This window comes from Elephantulus edwardii, unplaced genomic scaffold, assembly GCF_000299155.1.
Source record: "Elephantulus edwardii isolate Elephantulus edwardi_28Jun2011 unplaced genomic scaffold, EleEdw1.0 scaffold00065, whole genome shotgun sequence".
Classification (NCBI taxonomy): Eukaryota; Metazoa; Chordata; class Mammalia; order Macroscelidea; family Macroscelididae; genus Elephantulus; species Elephantulus edwardii.
Window position 1 is genome coordinate 15,106,071 of NW_006399815.1, and position 16,219 is coordinate 15,122,289.

The 16,219-nt window shown below is 37.3% G+C and overlaps 1 protein-coding gene across 1 annotated transcript in view; it reads left to right on the top strand.

Annotated features, from left to right (window-relative positions):
- The window catches only part of CPNE8 (copine VIII), a 400,491-nt gene that overhangs the window by 132,299 nt on the left and 251,973 nt on the right, over positions 1-16,219 (top strand). Inside the window, exon 5 of the mRNA XM_006888207.1 lies at positions 8,866-8,905. Within this exon, the coding sequence (XP_006888269.1) occupies positions 8,866-8,905 (40 nt within the window). The remainder of the gene's footprint in view (positions 1-8,865; positions 8,906-16,219) is intronic.

The window sequence follows — 16,219 nt, forward strand, 5'->3', positions numbered from 1 at the left end:
ATGTTTGGGAGGGTGGAGGGACAGCGCAGGAGAGGAAGGCCCTCTATGAGGTGGATTGATTCAGTGACTGGGATAATTGGGATGGGAGTGTCAGAGACGGTGCGATTGGCACAGGACAGAGCGGAGTTTAGGGCTGTTGTACATAGGGTCGCTATGAGTCTCAAGCGACTCGACGGCACATAACAACAACGAGTCTGGAGGAACCACTGAGACTACCATTGCATTGCTGTTGACTCAGAATCAACTTATAACTGACCCCACCCCCTTCCATTTGGTTTCTGAGGCTGTAAATTGCTAAGGAGGTTGCCCATCTTTCTCCAGAGGAACTCTGGTGTATTCGAAACACCAGACAGGAGCAACATTTTGGTTAGCACCATGACTCCGTACAGACCACTACTGAGCTAACAACACATTGCGTTTAACTTGTTGAGTGGGAGAAGAATTTGCTGGGTAAACTTTCACTTACAACACAAGAAACTTAAAAAATAGGTATATGTGTGGAGGCTTCTTCCACAAAGGGCAGCAAACATTTGCTCATCTCTGCTGGAAAGTGAAGCTATGGCAGCTAATGCATTTGATTTTAAGTAGAATGAAAAGCAGTAAAGGGCCCAGTTCAAGAAAGAGACACTCAGTACAACTCAGAATGCCTGTCCCAATGAATGAGGATCACTTTAAAATATGAGTAAATCCCAATGAGGATGTATTACGTTAGTCAGGCAGCTGATCCTTGTATCAGATGCTATCTTTTTCTGGGAACGTATAACATGAGCAGAAAATTAGTTGGGGCATCCAAAGAAATTTAAGTTACTTCTCTAGTGTTTTGTAGTAAATTCTCTGCTGTTTGGACAACATTGTTTCACTAAATCGGTGGATGTTCCAGAGCATTAACTAAAAACACAACAGAAAGCAAAATTTCAGTGCATTTATTGGTGAGAAAATGAAACAAATAAAAATTATATGTAGTTTGGAGTGTTTTAATTGCTGATATATTTCAGCTTCCGTACTAAATGAAATAATTCTAGAGCTCATGAAGCTAGAGGTCCAGAGTCTGTATTTGCTCTTACCATGCTACACTGGTACACACATTTCCAGTACATTGTTGTTATGTGCCATGTGACTCATAGCAACCCTGTGTACAATAATAGCCCTGAACCCTGTGGTATCCTGAGCCAGTCTCACTGTCTCTGACACACCTACCCCCATTACCCCAGTTACTGTTTCAATCCCTCTCATCTGGAGTCTTCCTCTGCTGAGCTCTCCCTCTACCTTCCCAAGCATGATAATTAACATTTGTAATGTGACTAGTTTGAAATGCTATCTCCCTTACATGACCTGCTGCCTGTAGAACAAAAGAATTTTAGTAAGAAAACTTCTCTGACTTTGATGATATTGTTTAAATAGTATTTTATATTTTTAAATCATTTTACTAGTTTCTGAGTTTGAAGTTTCAGTAAAAATAAACCCTAGATAAATAGTTCTTGAAATGGGAAAAAATACCAACTTTGTCTATATTTTAGTTTGGCTTCGCCCGCCTTTTTCCAAATCTGCACTCTTCCTGCCACTGCATACAGCGTCATCAGAGAACAGACCAGACCAAAGATCCTCATATGGCTCTAGGCCTAATCACAAAAGCCCATACCCAAGTTAATAAACAACTCCAAATCACAAGCAAAATACCTTCTTCCCTTGTTACTGTTGTTGATTGCCTTTGTGTAGAGCACAACTCGTAATGACGCTATGAACAAGAGGCCTGAAGCCTTTCTTTAACTATCAATATTTATCAAAGTTTGTAAGAGATTCTGGAGGCATGTTGCTTAGAAAGTTGATGTCACTCCTGCTTCCAAAGACCATGGGGGCCAGGCGAAGGGAGGTGGGGTGAGGAGTGGTAGCAATGTGGGAGGGCTGGCCTGCCACCCAACCTGTGCACTCTGTGGGGTGAGGTGGGGGGAAGACCGCCTGGAGGAGGAAGAGCGCTGTGACTCTTCTTCAACATCCCAATTCAAAGGGGAGGATTTACTGTCCAACTTTCAAAGACAGAGAAGAAAATGAAAAAACAATGACTTGGATTATTAGTTACATCTTGGTCTTTAAAACTGACATTGTTCTTCCTTCAGCACTTTGGAGAGGTCCTTGGCAGCAGATATTCCTTAAACAACACGTCTTTTGATATCTTGCCTGCTGTTACCATAGATCTTAATAATGGATCCAGGTAAAATAAAGTAACCAACAACTTCAATCTTTTTTTCTCTTTAACATGGTCCTGTCTATTGGTCCAGTAATGAGGATTTTTGTTGTTTTTTTTGTTTGTTTTTTTAAAGTTGAAATATAATTTCTATTGAAGGTTTTAGGCTTTGCTCTTCTGCAGCAAGGGTTTCAATACCTTCATTTCAGTAAATAAGATTGTGTCATCTGAATAATGTAGGTTGTTGAAATACTGATCCAACCCTCAAGGTGGGTCACTGAGTTAGAATTGACTCCACTGTGAGTTCTGAGTTTAAGGGAGGGACACCGTCTTAGGTTGAAGCTCTGGTGGCCCAGTAGTTCAAGCACTAAGCTGCAAATTAAAAAGTTGGTATGAAAAAGGAAGCTTCACAATCTTCACCTCCAAGGAGCAGTCTAGCTCTACATTTTCCTAGACATATGTTTGTTCTTTTGGCAGTCCAAAGGATATTCAGTATACTTCTCCAACACTACAACTCAAAGGCATCAATTCTTCTGTCATTCTAACTAATTTCTCAGCTCTCAGATGCGTATCACGTAATTGAAAAGACCACAGCCTTAATCACACACTTTTTTCCTCAGATGCTTAAAATACGTGTTGGTCACATGAAATCAGAGCTGGAAATAAATATTTGTGTATCAGGTGGTTGTAGATTATGTTATTTAAGAAAGAGTTGGATACTGAAATTTAACATCAGAGACAAAGAAATCATATATAACTACTATATTACATGTTTACACATTTTAGACTACTTTAAAAGGGAACTGTTTAATTTGTCAAATATTTTGCCTTTGTTGTTGTTGTTGTTGTTGTGTGCCATTGAGTCACTTGACTCATAGCGACCCTATTTTGCCTTAGGCTTCCCTAAAATCCTTATAAAAAGAAACTCCTGGAGCTCTGGTGGCCTAGTGGCAAGAAGCTGCGCTGCAAACCCAGAGGTGCACCATTCAAATTCACCAGATGCTCTGCTGGAGAAGAACAATCTCCTCCTGTACCAGTCAGATCCAATTTGATGGCACACACACACACACACACACACACACACAAATAATAAAGTAAAATTTTAAAAAAGAAGACATTAAAAAGTTATTATTAAAGAAAAAAAAAAGAAATTGCTATTGACTGCCCATATGCCATTTTGACCTTCTCCATGCAGGGTCATTTGGTGTCCCTCTCAGACTGTGAAATAAAGGCCTGTTCATTTCTTGGGACCAGCTGCTTCTCTCTCTCATGCTCAATTCTTCTTTTCTATCTAACAGTGGTTGTAGTGTACTATCGAGTCACTTGTGACTCCTAGTGACCTCTTCAATTAAAAACCTTAAATTTAATTCCACATTCTTCACTTCCTCACCCCACAGTTGGAGCTGTAGCACCAGGTAGGCTGCTTGCAGTAGAGAAGGGAGATAGCAGATCAAAGAGGCTGGGGGCATTTGGATGCACAGACATGGGTCTTGCACCTTCTGACACCTCTAAACCTTAAGTGGTTAAGAACCCTGCTGGTCTTGTTCATTGTAGAGACAGAAAATGATATTACGTGTTCTTTATCTCTTAGAAAATCTTGCAAAAACTTTCATTCTATGCCTTTCTTCACCGGCAGATACAGGATGCACCTGCAGGCAGGTTCTGTTGCTGTTACAACTGACTTGGGATGCAAAGTAATCAAATACTGGCCTTGCCTTCTTGCCAGTACCCTGCATTTCATTTTACTCTTCATTGCCTTTGAGTACAGAATTTTTTTTCTCATCTTTCAAAGAGGAGGGAGTAATCTATCAACTCTCTTTATAAGACTACAATCTGGTTCCAGCCTATGAAGACTAAGGTCTGCTCAAAGGCTAGTAACTCACTAACCTCTGTGAGCTCAACAAGAGAAAAGGAGTATTTAGCATTGATTGTATTCAGCTATGGGCTTTTGCTGTAATGCTAGAAACTCAGGAAACATCTCAGTCAGTATCTATGACTCTCTAATAGAAAACATATTCCTTATTTCCTTTTACTAAAACTGCCAGTTGAGTTCTGTAGATGTGGTTAGATACCGTAGAGTTACCTCTGCTCATGAGAACACCATCCAGGAAAGGAACAAACAACTACTTAGATCTGTATCATCCTGATGATCATGTGCAGAGCTGATCATTTTAATTCATTGGCTGATTTTTGAAAATAACTTGACATTTTCTAGTCTGTCATAGTATGTATGGACGATCCACCATGAAAAGCATTTACCATGAAAGCACCTCAGAGATCGCTACCAACAGATGGCTGGTGACTATGCATGAAATATATTGACTGAAAATGGAAACAAGTCTCTCACTTGGGAGTTAAGAATTCTAACAAGAAATCACTAATAAGTCTAATGAAATCTTAAAAAAAGGACTAAATTATGACAAAACCTCTGCTAGTAAATTTAGTTATATAGCCTAAAAAGGATATTGCACTGCAATCCTGAAAGTACATGGTTCCAAAATCTCGAAAGTACAAGGTTACCAGTTGTTCTGCGGGGAAAAAAGATGGACAGTCTTCTCCCATGTGATTAACTGCCTCTGAAAACCCATCTAAGAGTCAGCTGTGGGTCACTTTGGTACACAACTCTATGTTTGCTACCGTCTCTAAGGTACATGGAAACAGGAGTGGCATCCACTTCCTAAAAAGCATGCCTCCAGAAACTCTATGAACTTTGATAAATGTTGATGGTTGTAGAGGAGCTTCGGGCCTTTTGTTCATAGGGTCGTTATGAGTTGTGCTCAAGTTGATAACAGTCAACAACAACAACAACATCGATCACCTCCTAGACAGAGAGTGAGCTCTGTGCCTTTCTTACAACAGACTTTGTGTTTCTTAGGGAGAATTTGGCATTGCTCATAAATGTATTCATAACATGTGTATGCACACATAGGCTATGGGGTTTATGTTCTGAGTTAAGAGTGTGAGGACCAGAGTAGTTTAGTTACTTTTTGAAAAGTTAAACGTTCCATTAGGAACAACAATTAAAAAAAAAATACTGTATATAAGTTGGGAGAGACTGGAGAGCATTATGCTAAGTGAACTAACTCAGTCTCATGAGGACAAATACTGCATAAGACCATTACTGTTAAAATAAAGATAACTAGTAAATTATGATGTATAGAGATCCAAGGGAAAAAAGGGTGGGAGAAGAGGGGTGAAGATGGGTAAAAGTAAAATCAGAGAGTTTGGCACAATTTGGTAGGTGGAGGGAGGGGTAAGGAAAATGAGAAAGATCTGGTAGAGACTTAAAATGACAGCATAATGATTGACATAGTCTGATGGTGATGGATTTTATAAAACATGATGAATGAGAATGATTGTATGAAACCCAATATGAATGAAGAGTAGTGTGAAATACAATATATATGAACTTTATAGTAAACCAGTATAAAATAAAATTAAGAAATACAAAGGAAAGTTCCATTAAAATAAAAATTGAAGTTTTGAATACTCTCGTGGTAGAGAGGTAAGGAATCACACTTCCCAAACAAAGGCACACAATTTGAATCTACCTGCTGCTACATGGGGGAAGGATGGACAGTCTCTTCCATTATTATTTACAGTCACCGAAAAGTCACTAGAGGGTACAAGTTCCAAAGAATAGATTCCAGTTAGGAAGGTAATAAAGAGGACAAAGTAAACTTTCTTTTTTAAATAAAAAAAAAGTTCCCTGATTTAAACAACATAAGCTCATTGCCACTGAGTCAGAACTGACTCATAGTTGACCCTCCATTGGGTTTCCTGTGACTAGAAATCACCAGGAGGAGATTGTCCATATTTGGTGACTCAGGACTGAGCTAAGCAGGAAAGAATGAGTAGCAACTATGTGTTCAGCTTCTGGCTCTTGTTCCAGTTATAGAAGTCCATGTGGAGCTGCTGGTGGATTCAAACTACCACCAGAGAGGTACCACCTTTAAATTAATAGGCACATTTCTCTATGGATGGTTCCACCAGAGAAGTTACCCTTATGGAGCTTGGTGGATTCTAACCATCGGAGAGACATCTTTAGGTGAGAAAGCACAGCTGCACATGGACTAGATAACAAGAGTCTAAACTGGCTTAAACATAGTGATTTTCATTTATGTCAAGCAACCTCACTTTTATGACATCAATGACAGTTTGTTACTAGTACTTGTTTTTTGGGTGGTTTTTTTTTTTTTTTTAAATTTTTCATCATATGGAAAGAACATTGAATGGGAATCCCAGAACACTTGACAGTGCTTATGTGAAACCTATACTTGGATCAGGAAACAGTCCTCAGAACAGAGCAAGGAAACACTGTGTGGTTCAAAATCAGGAAAGGAATATGTCAGGGATACATCCTGTCTACATACCTTTTCAATCTGTATGCAGAATAGATCATTTGGGAGGCTGGACGTTATAAGGAGGAGTGTGGCATCAGGATTGGAAAAGACTCATCAATAAACTGTGATGCCCTAATGACACAACCTTGCTTGCAGAAACTGAGGAGGACCTGAAGTGTTTGTTGCAGAAGAAGGTCAAGAACTTTAGTCTTCAATATGGATTGAAGCTCAACATCAAGAAGACAAAGATTCTCACCACTGGGCCAATTGACTGCACCAAGAGATGGAAAAGAGATTGATGTTAACAATTTCAGCTTGCTTGGCTCCACAATCAATATACTCTGGGCACCAGCAGTCAGGAAATCAAAAGATGAATTGCACTGAAGAAGTGAGGGACCTATCTAAAGTCCTAAAGAGTAAATATTGTCATTCTAAGGACTAAGGTGAGCCTGATTCAGGACATGGGTTTTGCAATTACATGCTATGCATCAAAGAGCTGGACAATGAATAAGGATGACAGAAGAAAAATCTATACCTTTGAGTGGTGCTCCTGGAGAAGAGTCTTGAATATACCATGGACCACCAAGAAAACAAATAGGTCTGTCTTGAAGAGGGTGAAATCAAGTTTCTCCTTAGAGACAATATTTTTTATAAATTTTATTAATTTTAATGAACATTTACAGAGATTTTGGGTTCTAGTCATTCATTGTTGCACAATTTTCTCCACCCTCCCCCCCATTTGTTTTTCTTCCCCCCCCTTGAAAGTCTGTTTTAATTGTCCAATTACCACAGTGCTTGTAAAGCCAGTTCTGGTTAATCTCCTTTGTCAGTGTGTCCTTTGCCATTCCCTATCACTCCTCCCCGCGAGAGACTTAACCCTGATTCATAAGGAAAAGGGGATGGCATATTCTCTTAGCTACTTCCTGCTGAAAAGGAATGCTGTAGTTTTCAGGGTGATGATCTTCTCTCACTACTCTAAAGGGCCCCTCTGGCAATAGGAAACATGTAGACTATTGTGGAGATTGATTTTGGAATTTAGATTCACTGTTATCAATTGTGCTTAGCCGTACATGTTCATATCCTTGAAGATGTATCATGGGACTGTTGCAGCCTAGAAGACACAAATTTAACTAACAGGTTAAAAGTACATGAGTCAAAAATTAAAAAGCAATAATATTCCAAGTAGAGGTTCTAATAGTGGCACAAATCAAGTTACAGAGGGAAGGTAGTTCTTAAAATAAAAGGCCTATTGACTAGCACTTTGTCTATTATAGTATAAAGGTTAGGAAGATGTAGAGGCTCAACTATGTCATTTATTATTCTTAAGTCCTGGAGCATATTCCATCTACAACTGGGTTGTTTTACAGCTTGGAAGTCCGCATGCAAGGCAGAGGTGAAGTAAGGAACTGCTTATGAAGTTTTCCATCAATTCCAACAACTAAGAAATAGTGAGAAGAGTTGGGACCTCAGAAGGCTTTTAGGATCAAATAGGCTCGTGTGTCCAGGAGAAAACGAATATACTTACCAGTAATGTTAATGCTCACCCACAGCTCTTCTGGGAGGAGAAGCTCCATCTCACATACTTTGAGCACATGGCCAAGAAGGACCAGTCCTTGGAGAAGGACATCATGCTTGGAAGGGTGGAGGGACATCATAGGAGAGGACAACCCCAGATGAAATGGATTGACCTAGTAATGGGGGTAATAGGGTAGGCATGTTGAAGTCAGTGAGACTGGCTCAAGATAGAGCAGAGTTCAGAGCTATTATACATAGGGTCACTAAGAGCTGAAGGTGACTCAGTGGCACATAACAGCAACACAATGAAGAGAAGGATTTTCTTTTAAAGACATTCAAACTCAGTTAAAAGATAGTATTCTACTATTATCATGTGTTGTTGTTGATTGCCTTCAAGTTGAGTACGACTTATAGTGACCCTATGAACAAAAAGGCCTGAAGCCCCTCTACAACTGTCGACATTTATCAAAGTTCATAGTTTCCAGAGGCAAGTTTTTTAGGAAGTGTATGCCTTTCCTGCTTCCATACTATTGTCATAGAAAAGAGAAATTTTAAATTTGTTTTATCAAATAGCAGAACAGATGACTGTGAAAACATTAGATTGTCTATATATAGTTTACCAAAATGAAAGAACTCAAAAGTGATAAACTCTGCCATTGGCCTATAGGCTACATGCAATGAGAAATAGTTTGCAAAATTTTTGTCCCCATTGGTGGTTTTTTCATTTTTATGTTATTTATTCATTATGTATTTTGAAATATATAGATACTTTTCTCTTGTTCTTTTCTGTGTAAATAATTTGCTTTTTATATTTTAATCTTTTAGGTATGATGTTGATTCAAAGAGCCCCAACTTGTCCAAACATGTAAGTTCATGTTTTTTATGGTTATTGCATATTTGAGAGTTAACTGATAACTCTATGATACAAATTATATGAATTACTAATATTTGTTAAGATTAAAGTTATATCTCTAATTTTCATGAATTTGCCTAACAACAATAATTGATAATATTAAAGAACATTAGAGCAGCATTTTAAAAATGTTATTAAAATAAATATACTTTTAATAAATGAAATGTATTTTTCTTCTTTGCCTTCCTCTTTTTTTTTTCTTCTTTAAATAATGATGACAGTTCTCTATAATATTTGAAGTTGATGACATAGTAAACATATAACTTTTTGGGAGACTTTACTTCTCACAAGGAGCTTTAGTAGTGTAGTGTCTGCATGATTGCCTGATAACTGAAAGGTTGGTAGTTCAAGTCCAGTAGGGATTCCTTAGGAGTTCAATATTTTACTATCTTTTATAAAAGTTTATGTCCTTGGAAATATAATGTGTCAATATGACAACATAATAACAGTAGATTTATTTCTGAGACAATGAGAAATACCCTCACACTGGTAAAGCAGTTTATTAAATTGCATTCTGTGCAGTTAATTTGCTCTTCAGTATTTTTTTTTAAATTCCTCCTGATTGATGTTCTGCATCATACCCATTTTGAAAATACAATATGAATAAAAAAGACAATTCTCTCAAGTCTTTCATAGTCTTTTTAGGTCCTAATCTCCCCTCTTGAAACCCATTCCTCTTTGATCTCTAGGCAAACACTGTAACCTGGACAGTCTTCTGGTCCACAAACAGTAGGGTTGTCAAAGCTGAGTAGATAAAGAGAAGGATGTAAGAGGAAAGGAAGGGATGAGAGTGAGCTATTCAGACTATGTACTGGAGGTATCATCAGCTTCTGTATTGATATACAGAGTTCAATTTAGGCCAGACATAGGGTATTGTTAGTTGGTATTGAATTGCATACAACTCATAGTAATTCTATGAATAATAGATCTGATTTCTTCTATGTCACGCTCATCATTTTTTACATATGTGAGTCCATTGCTGCAGTTGCTTTATCAGTCCATCTGATTGAGGAACTTCCACCTTTAAAAGCATTATGTCCTTCTCCAGATAATAGCCTTTCTTAGCAACATGCCGAAAGTATGTGAGTTGAAGCTTTATCGTCTTTTCCTCAAGGAACACTCTGACTGCATTTCCCCCAAGACATACCTTTTTGTTCTTTTGTTATTTTATGGGATATTCAGTACTCCTCTCCAACAACATAGTTCAAAGGCTTCAATTCCTCTTCTGTCTTCTTTTAGTCATTGTCCATCTCTCAGATGCATAGCAAGTAATTGAGAAGACCATGGCCTGATTTATGCACAGTTTATTCTTCAAACTGAAAATATTGTTCCTCAGTACTTTGGAGAGATCTCTGACCCTGATAGAACAGGTTTTCAAGGAGAAGGACAAGTTTAGAGAACACATGTTGACGTAGTTTTTTTACAAAAGGAGACTTCCCATCATTCTTTCATAGAGCTGCTAGTAGATTCTGTAGCTGATCTTTTTCCTAACAACTGAAGGCCTTAACTATAGAGCCATCAACACTTCTGAGTACGTGAATGTAGATGTGTCCTGCTTGACAGAAAATCTGGGCTAACATTTGTACTTAGAGGTTCAAGAACTTTTTTGCTCTTCGATTTTTGCATGTTAGACTAGATGAGTATAGATGGGCTTATAGTTGCTAATGTTATTTCTTATGTAAGGATGACATAAATCAGAAACGAGCAGGGATTTAGGAGTGATCACAAAAGTGGTGGCCTGGATCTGGTGGCAGATACTATAGTTACCTGCTCCCTCCTTCATTAAGGGATTTGTAACATTTGTTTTTGTTAAGGAGGATAGAGTAGAATCATGTGAAATGATGTAAGGGCAGGTCTGTCCAAGAGATTGCCTCTATTACACATTTTGGTGAAGAAGGAACTACAATAAGCTCATTCCTTCCCATAAATAAAGTTCATAGCTTTTGTTCTCTCTTCTTCTTAGTCCACATAAAATTGATGTCTGCACAACCTACATATTCAAAGTTTTAAAAATATCATTGGAAGAATCAGAAAACAGAGTTCAGTTTTCTAGTAAAAATTGGTTTTTGATGTAAGAAAAGGAGATGCATACTTTTATGTGTAGAAACATCTCACAAATGCATAGCTTTTCTTTATCAGAACTGAAGTTGTAAACAGGGAGTCTGAGATAGCTGTTCTCTCTCTATGAGGGGCTACATAACTTTGACAGTGCGTGTTCTCTGAGCTTGTCTTTCTCTTTGAAGAGCTTTTTTTCTTTGTTTATTCATCATTGTGCATGTGGCTAACTGATCTCAGTAGTCCTGACTGGATCTAGATTTTCAAATGTCCACTGTATTCAAATATAATTTCTGGTTTTTTTTGAGAGCATAACTGTCCAAGGAAGGACTGTTTCTAAGGCTTTGGGTTGAGTATAAATGTCATAATATGTGGCCTTTACCCATATAACTGCCTGTAAAAGAAAGTAATAGTATTTGTAATGAGAAAGTACATAAAACATGACTAATTCTGTCTCAGTGATTTTCAGTGATACAGATATTTTTTTTATAAGATTTGCCCTCCAAGAAGTCATATGTCTTTTCCTTCGACAAGAAAAGTTTCAAGATAAAAAAATCTTGATTCTACTTTATCCTCATTATTACTATCTCATCACCATACTTCTTTAAAGAACAGCTAACATAACAACAACAATAATTTCATGAGAATTTCCTCCATTTGATTCGCTCTTCAGTTTACCATATTCCAGTTTTCATTCCAGCTTAAATCACTCTCACAAAGTTACATCAAGACTTAGTGACCTCTTTTCATTCTTTACTTTGTTTGATCTCTCACATTTTAGACATAATTAATGACTATTCTTCAAATGAAGATGCCCTCTCACTTACATGGAAATGTTCCTCATGTTTTTTTCCCTCTTTCTCAGTTAACTCACTCTCTTTTTCAAAAGCTTCTTCCTTTTATTCTTTAGTATTATTGTTCTTATTTTCAATTATCTTCTCATCTCACAGTATAAGCTCGAATTAAAAGTTATAAATCTTTTTCATTCTTTGTCCTGTAACTCCCACATATCCATCTGTCCAAGTCCAATCTTCCAACTGTTAAGCACTGCCTAATAGATTTTTTTATTGTTGTTGTTATGTGCCCTCAAGTCACTTGCCACTCATAGTGATACTATGTACTACACCCCTGAAACCTGCTCTATCCTAAGCCAACTTTAATGCCTCTGACACACCTACCCTCTTTACTCCAGTCGCTGAATTAATCAATATCATTGAGGGTCTTCCCCTCTTGCTTTGTCTGTTCTTCCACCCTTCCAATCATGATGTCCCTCTCCAGGGACTGATCCTTCCTTGCAACATGCTCAGACTGAGCTTCAGAATCCTTACCTCCAAGGAACAGCCTGGTTTCACCCTCTCTAGGTTGAGCCTGTTTATTCTCTTGGCATCATGGTATATTCAATACTCTTCTCCAGCACCACAGCTCAAAGGCATCAATTCTTCTATCATTCCCAGTCATTGTCCAGCTTTCTGATGCATAATAAGTAATTGCAAAGACAGTGGCCTGAATCACGTGCACATTAGTCTCCAGACTGATATTGTTGCTCTTCAGTATTGTGGAGAGGTCCCTGACAGCAGATTTTTCCAATGCAATTTGTCTTTTAATTTCCTGACTGCTGGTACCAAGAGTGTTGATTGAGGGACCAAACAAACCAAAGCTATTTAAAATTTCAATCTCCTCACCATCTATCATGATGCTACCAATCGGCCTAGTGGTGAGAATCTGTGTTTTTGTTTTCATAGATCCCCAAAATGAAAATATATCTAAAATTTATAATATTTCGCCTCTCCATTTTGTACCTCCCTTGTATTATTACCTATCTTAGGAATTATGATCTACACTCTTGTGTAGAAAGTTTTGATAACTCTTGGAACTTCCTTTTCTTTCACATATAGCATATCTAATGTTATTCCTAACTTCTTTTTTCTCTTATGTTTTTACATTGGGCCAGATGTTTATTACCTTACTCCTGAATTATTATAATAGTCACCTATAAATTTCATGAACTCAATTAGTTCATATTTTCAATCTAGCCTCTATAGTGCTCTTTATGCTATAATTCTTATCTATAATGATAAGACTAGTTATTAGGTACCCAATCTGGGTAAAGCATATTGAAAAAAGAAAAGATAAAAAGGTAAGACAGGGGCTTCTGACAGGTTTCAAACATTATTATAGTTGACTGTTTTGAATTTTTGTTAAAAATTCATGCAAAAATCTTTCCCCATATAATGCATTCAGCCATGAAGGAATTCTTGAGGCAGTTAGGAAGTCAAAGGAACCAGTAAAACAGTTAAGTCCATTCTGTGAAGATGCAAATCTTTAAGAATATGGTTGTCTACTTGCCAGTTTTGCAAAGTGAAATATAAACTGAAACCTTTTAAGAAAGACTGCTAAGTGCCTGGCCTTGCATGTAGAGTGCAGGCACTTAACTTTTGCGAAAAGGATTTTGCAGCGACAGAAAGTCCTTGAACTAGCAATGATAGAACATTGTTTTCTTCATTATTATTTCTGAAAATTAAGAAAAAAACCCCTTTCATGTTGATTTCATTTGATAGCCAGTACTAACTAGAAGATCTTGGATTAATTTGGATTAATTCACCCCCCCCCGTACAGTAGAGTTATAATGGTGAATTATTCCTTTTATTTCTAACATTGAAAATGAATATGCAAGGAGTTGGGCACGAAGGAGCAGGATAACTATAGATATATATAGTTTTGCTAATGGTGAGAAAGATTTTAGTAGGAGAGTATTATCCAGGGTAAGCTGTGTGAAATCCAGAGGTATGTTCTTTTAGAGGATTTATCTCTCTTGATTATCTAAAGAAATAGCTTTACTCAAGTATAATTCTTTCCCCCCTAAATGACAAGCCTTCTGAGAAGAACATGTGGCTTTTAAAATGCTAGTGTTAGAGAGCTCACTCATCTTACTGCCATTATCAGAACTACATAGCATACTTTCATTAGCATAATTTAATTGCATCAGCCAAATCATTAATTAAAAGATCAATAACAGACCTAGAATTCTGCTTAGTGTTCTAGAACAGATGACATAGAAATTGTACTTTGTATACTAAATTTTCATACCCAAGAGACCATCCAAAATGCATATAGTCACTTTTTGAATCTTAGAAAATAGTCATTGATGCTTCAAAAGAAGAGTTAGTAGAGCATTTTATTTTTTTTACCTTAATGAAATGATCTTCCAGGAAGGTGTGTATAAGCTTAAGTATACTTTCTAAATATGTGTCTAGACTTGCATATGTAGATCGGGCTGTGTTTCAGAATTTTGTTTGAACATTTACATTTTTCGATTATGAAAGCATTTTTCTTCCCAGAGGAACAGATTTATAACTAACTGGAATGAGATTCTGTAACTAGAACACAAAGATAATTTATACCCATATATATCAGGCCTGGTTTTAATTGTTTTTTTGGTCAAACATTCTTCTAAGTGGCACAGTGTCCATTTGCTTACAGAGGTAACTGGTGGTTGCTGTGTTGCTGAACACTGTGACACTGATGTGTCAAATGCGAGAATGGTTACCCATGGTGGACAGTTTTTGGTGGAGCTCCCAGATTAAAACAAGCTTGGAAGCAGGAGTGACATCCGCTTCTGAAATAGCTTGCCTCCGGAAACCCTATGAACTTGGAGAAACAGGTCTTTCATTCATGGGGTCACTATAAGTTGTCTACGACTTGACAACACTTAACAACAACATGTAACTGAACTTAATTAATATATGCGTATTGAATTTCTGTGGTGGATCTTTAGCAATGACTAAGTCTCTTTCTTCAAATAGATTATATTTTAGTTCAGAGAACTGGATAAGACAGATTTATTCAATGCACACAACTGAAATGAAAAGATTTAATCACTTCATTATACACATATACTGATATGGAGAGAGAGTGACTGAGAAAGCAATAGTAGTTTAAATGTGTTGTTGCTATATGCTATCGAGTATGACTCATAGCAACCCTATGAACAGTGGATCTGATCCAGGTACTATTGTTGGCATCCTCATCATCTCTGACATGCTTTAGCTTATTGCTGCTGTCACTGTGTCAGTATATCTTATTGTGAGTCTTCAGCTCTTTCCCTAACTATCCAATTTCCAAGCATAATGTCTTTTTCAAAGAAATAGCCCTTCCAAATAACATGCCTTAAGTATGAAAGAACAAACTTTACAATCCTTGCCCCTAAGAAGCACTCTGACTGAACTTTCTCCAAGACATTTGTTCTTTTTCGGAGTTCATGGGTTATTCAGTACTCATCTGTCTGTTCTTTTGACAATCCATGGGTATTCAGTGCTCTTCTCAACCATCACAAGTCAAAGACATCAATTATTCTTCTGTTATTTTTATTCATTTTCCAGCTCTCAGATGCATAGAAAGTGATTTGAAAGACCATGTCTTGAAGCAGGTGCACTTTATTCTTTAAACTGATATATTGGTCTTCAGGATTTTGGAGAATTTCTGATAGCAGACTTTCTTTTATATCTCTTGATCTAAAGTGCCAGTACCAAAAGAAGTTGATTGTGGATCCAGGATGAGATTGTTGACAATTTCAATCTTTTCTCCATCTATCATGATGTTGCCTATTGGTACAGTGGTGAGGATTTTTGTTTTCTTGGTATTGAGATAGAATCCATATTGATCATCTTTAGGAAATGTTTCAAGTCCTTTCATTTTCAGCAAGCTTGGTTGTGTCATCTGCATAACACGGGTTGTTGATGTGTCTTTCTCTGGTCCTGATGCCACATTCCTTTTCATAATATTATTGGTTCTATCCATTGAAGTAGTCAAAAAGTAGTCATATTTGTTGTGTATTTTGGTTGCATGAATTATGAAGACTTGGATGTGAGATGTGAAGAAAAGATGAAAAATTAAAACAATTTCTAAATTCTCAATAAGAGCAGTGAGATAGAAGAAGGTGTATGGAGAAGAATTCACAAAAGGTGGAGATAAAAGTGAAGATTGAAAAATCAGTAGGAATCATGGTAGTTTAAAGACTCTAGCAAGCAAGATTCTACTGAAGATTATCCAAAAATGACTGGAACAGTACCTCAGCAGAGAACTGCCAGAAGTCCAGGCTGGGTTTAGAAGGGATCGTGGTACTAGGGATATTGTTGCTGATGTTAGATGGATCTTGGCTGAAAGCAGAGAATACCAGAAGAATGTCTATCTGTGTTTCATTGATTATGCAAA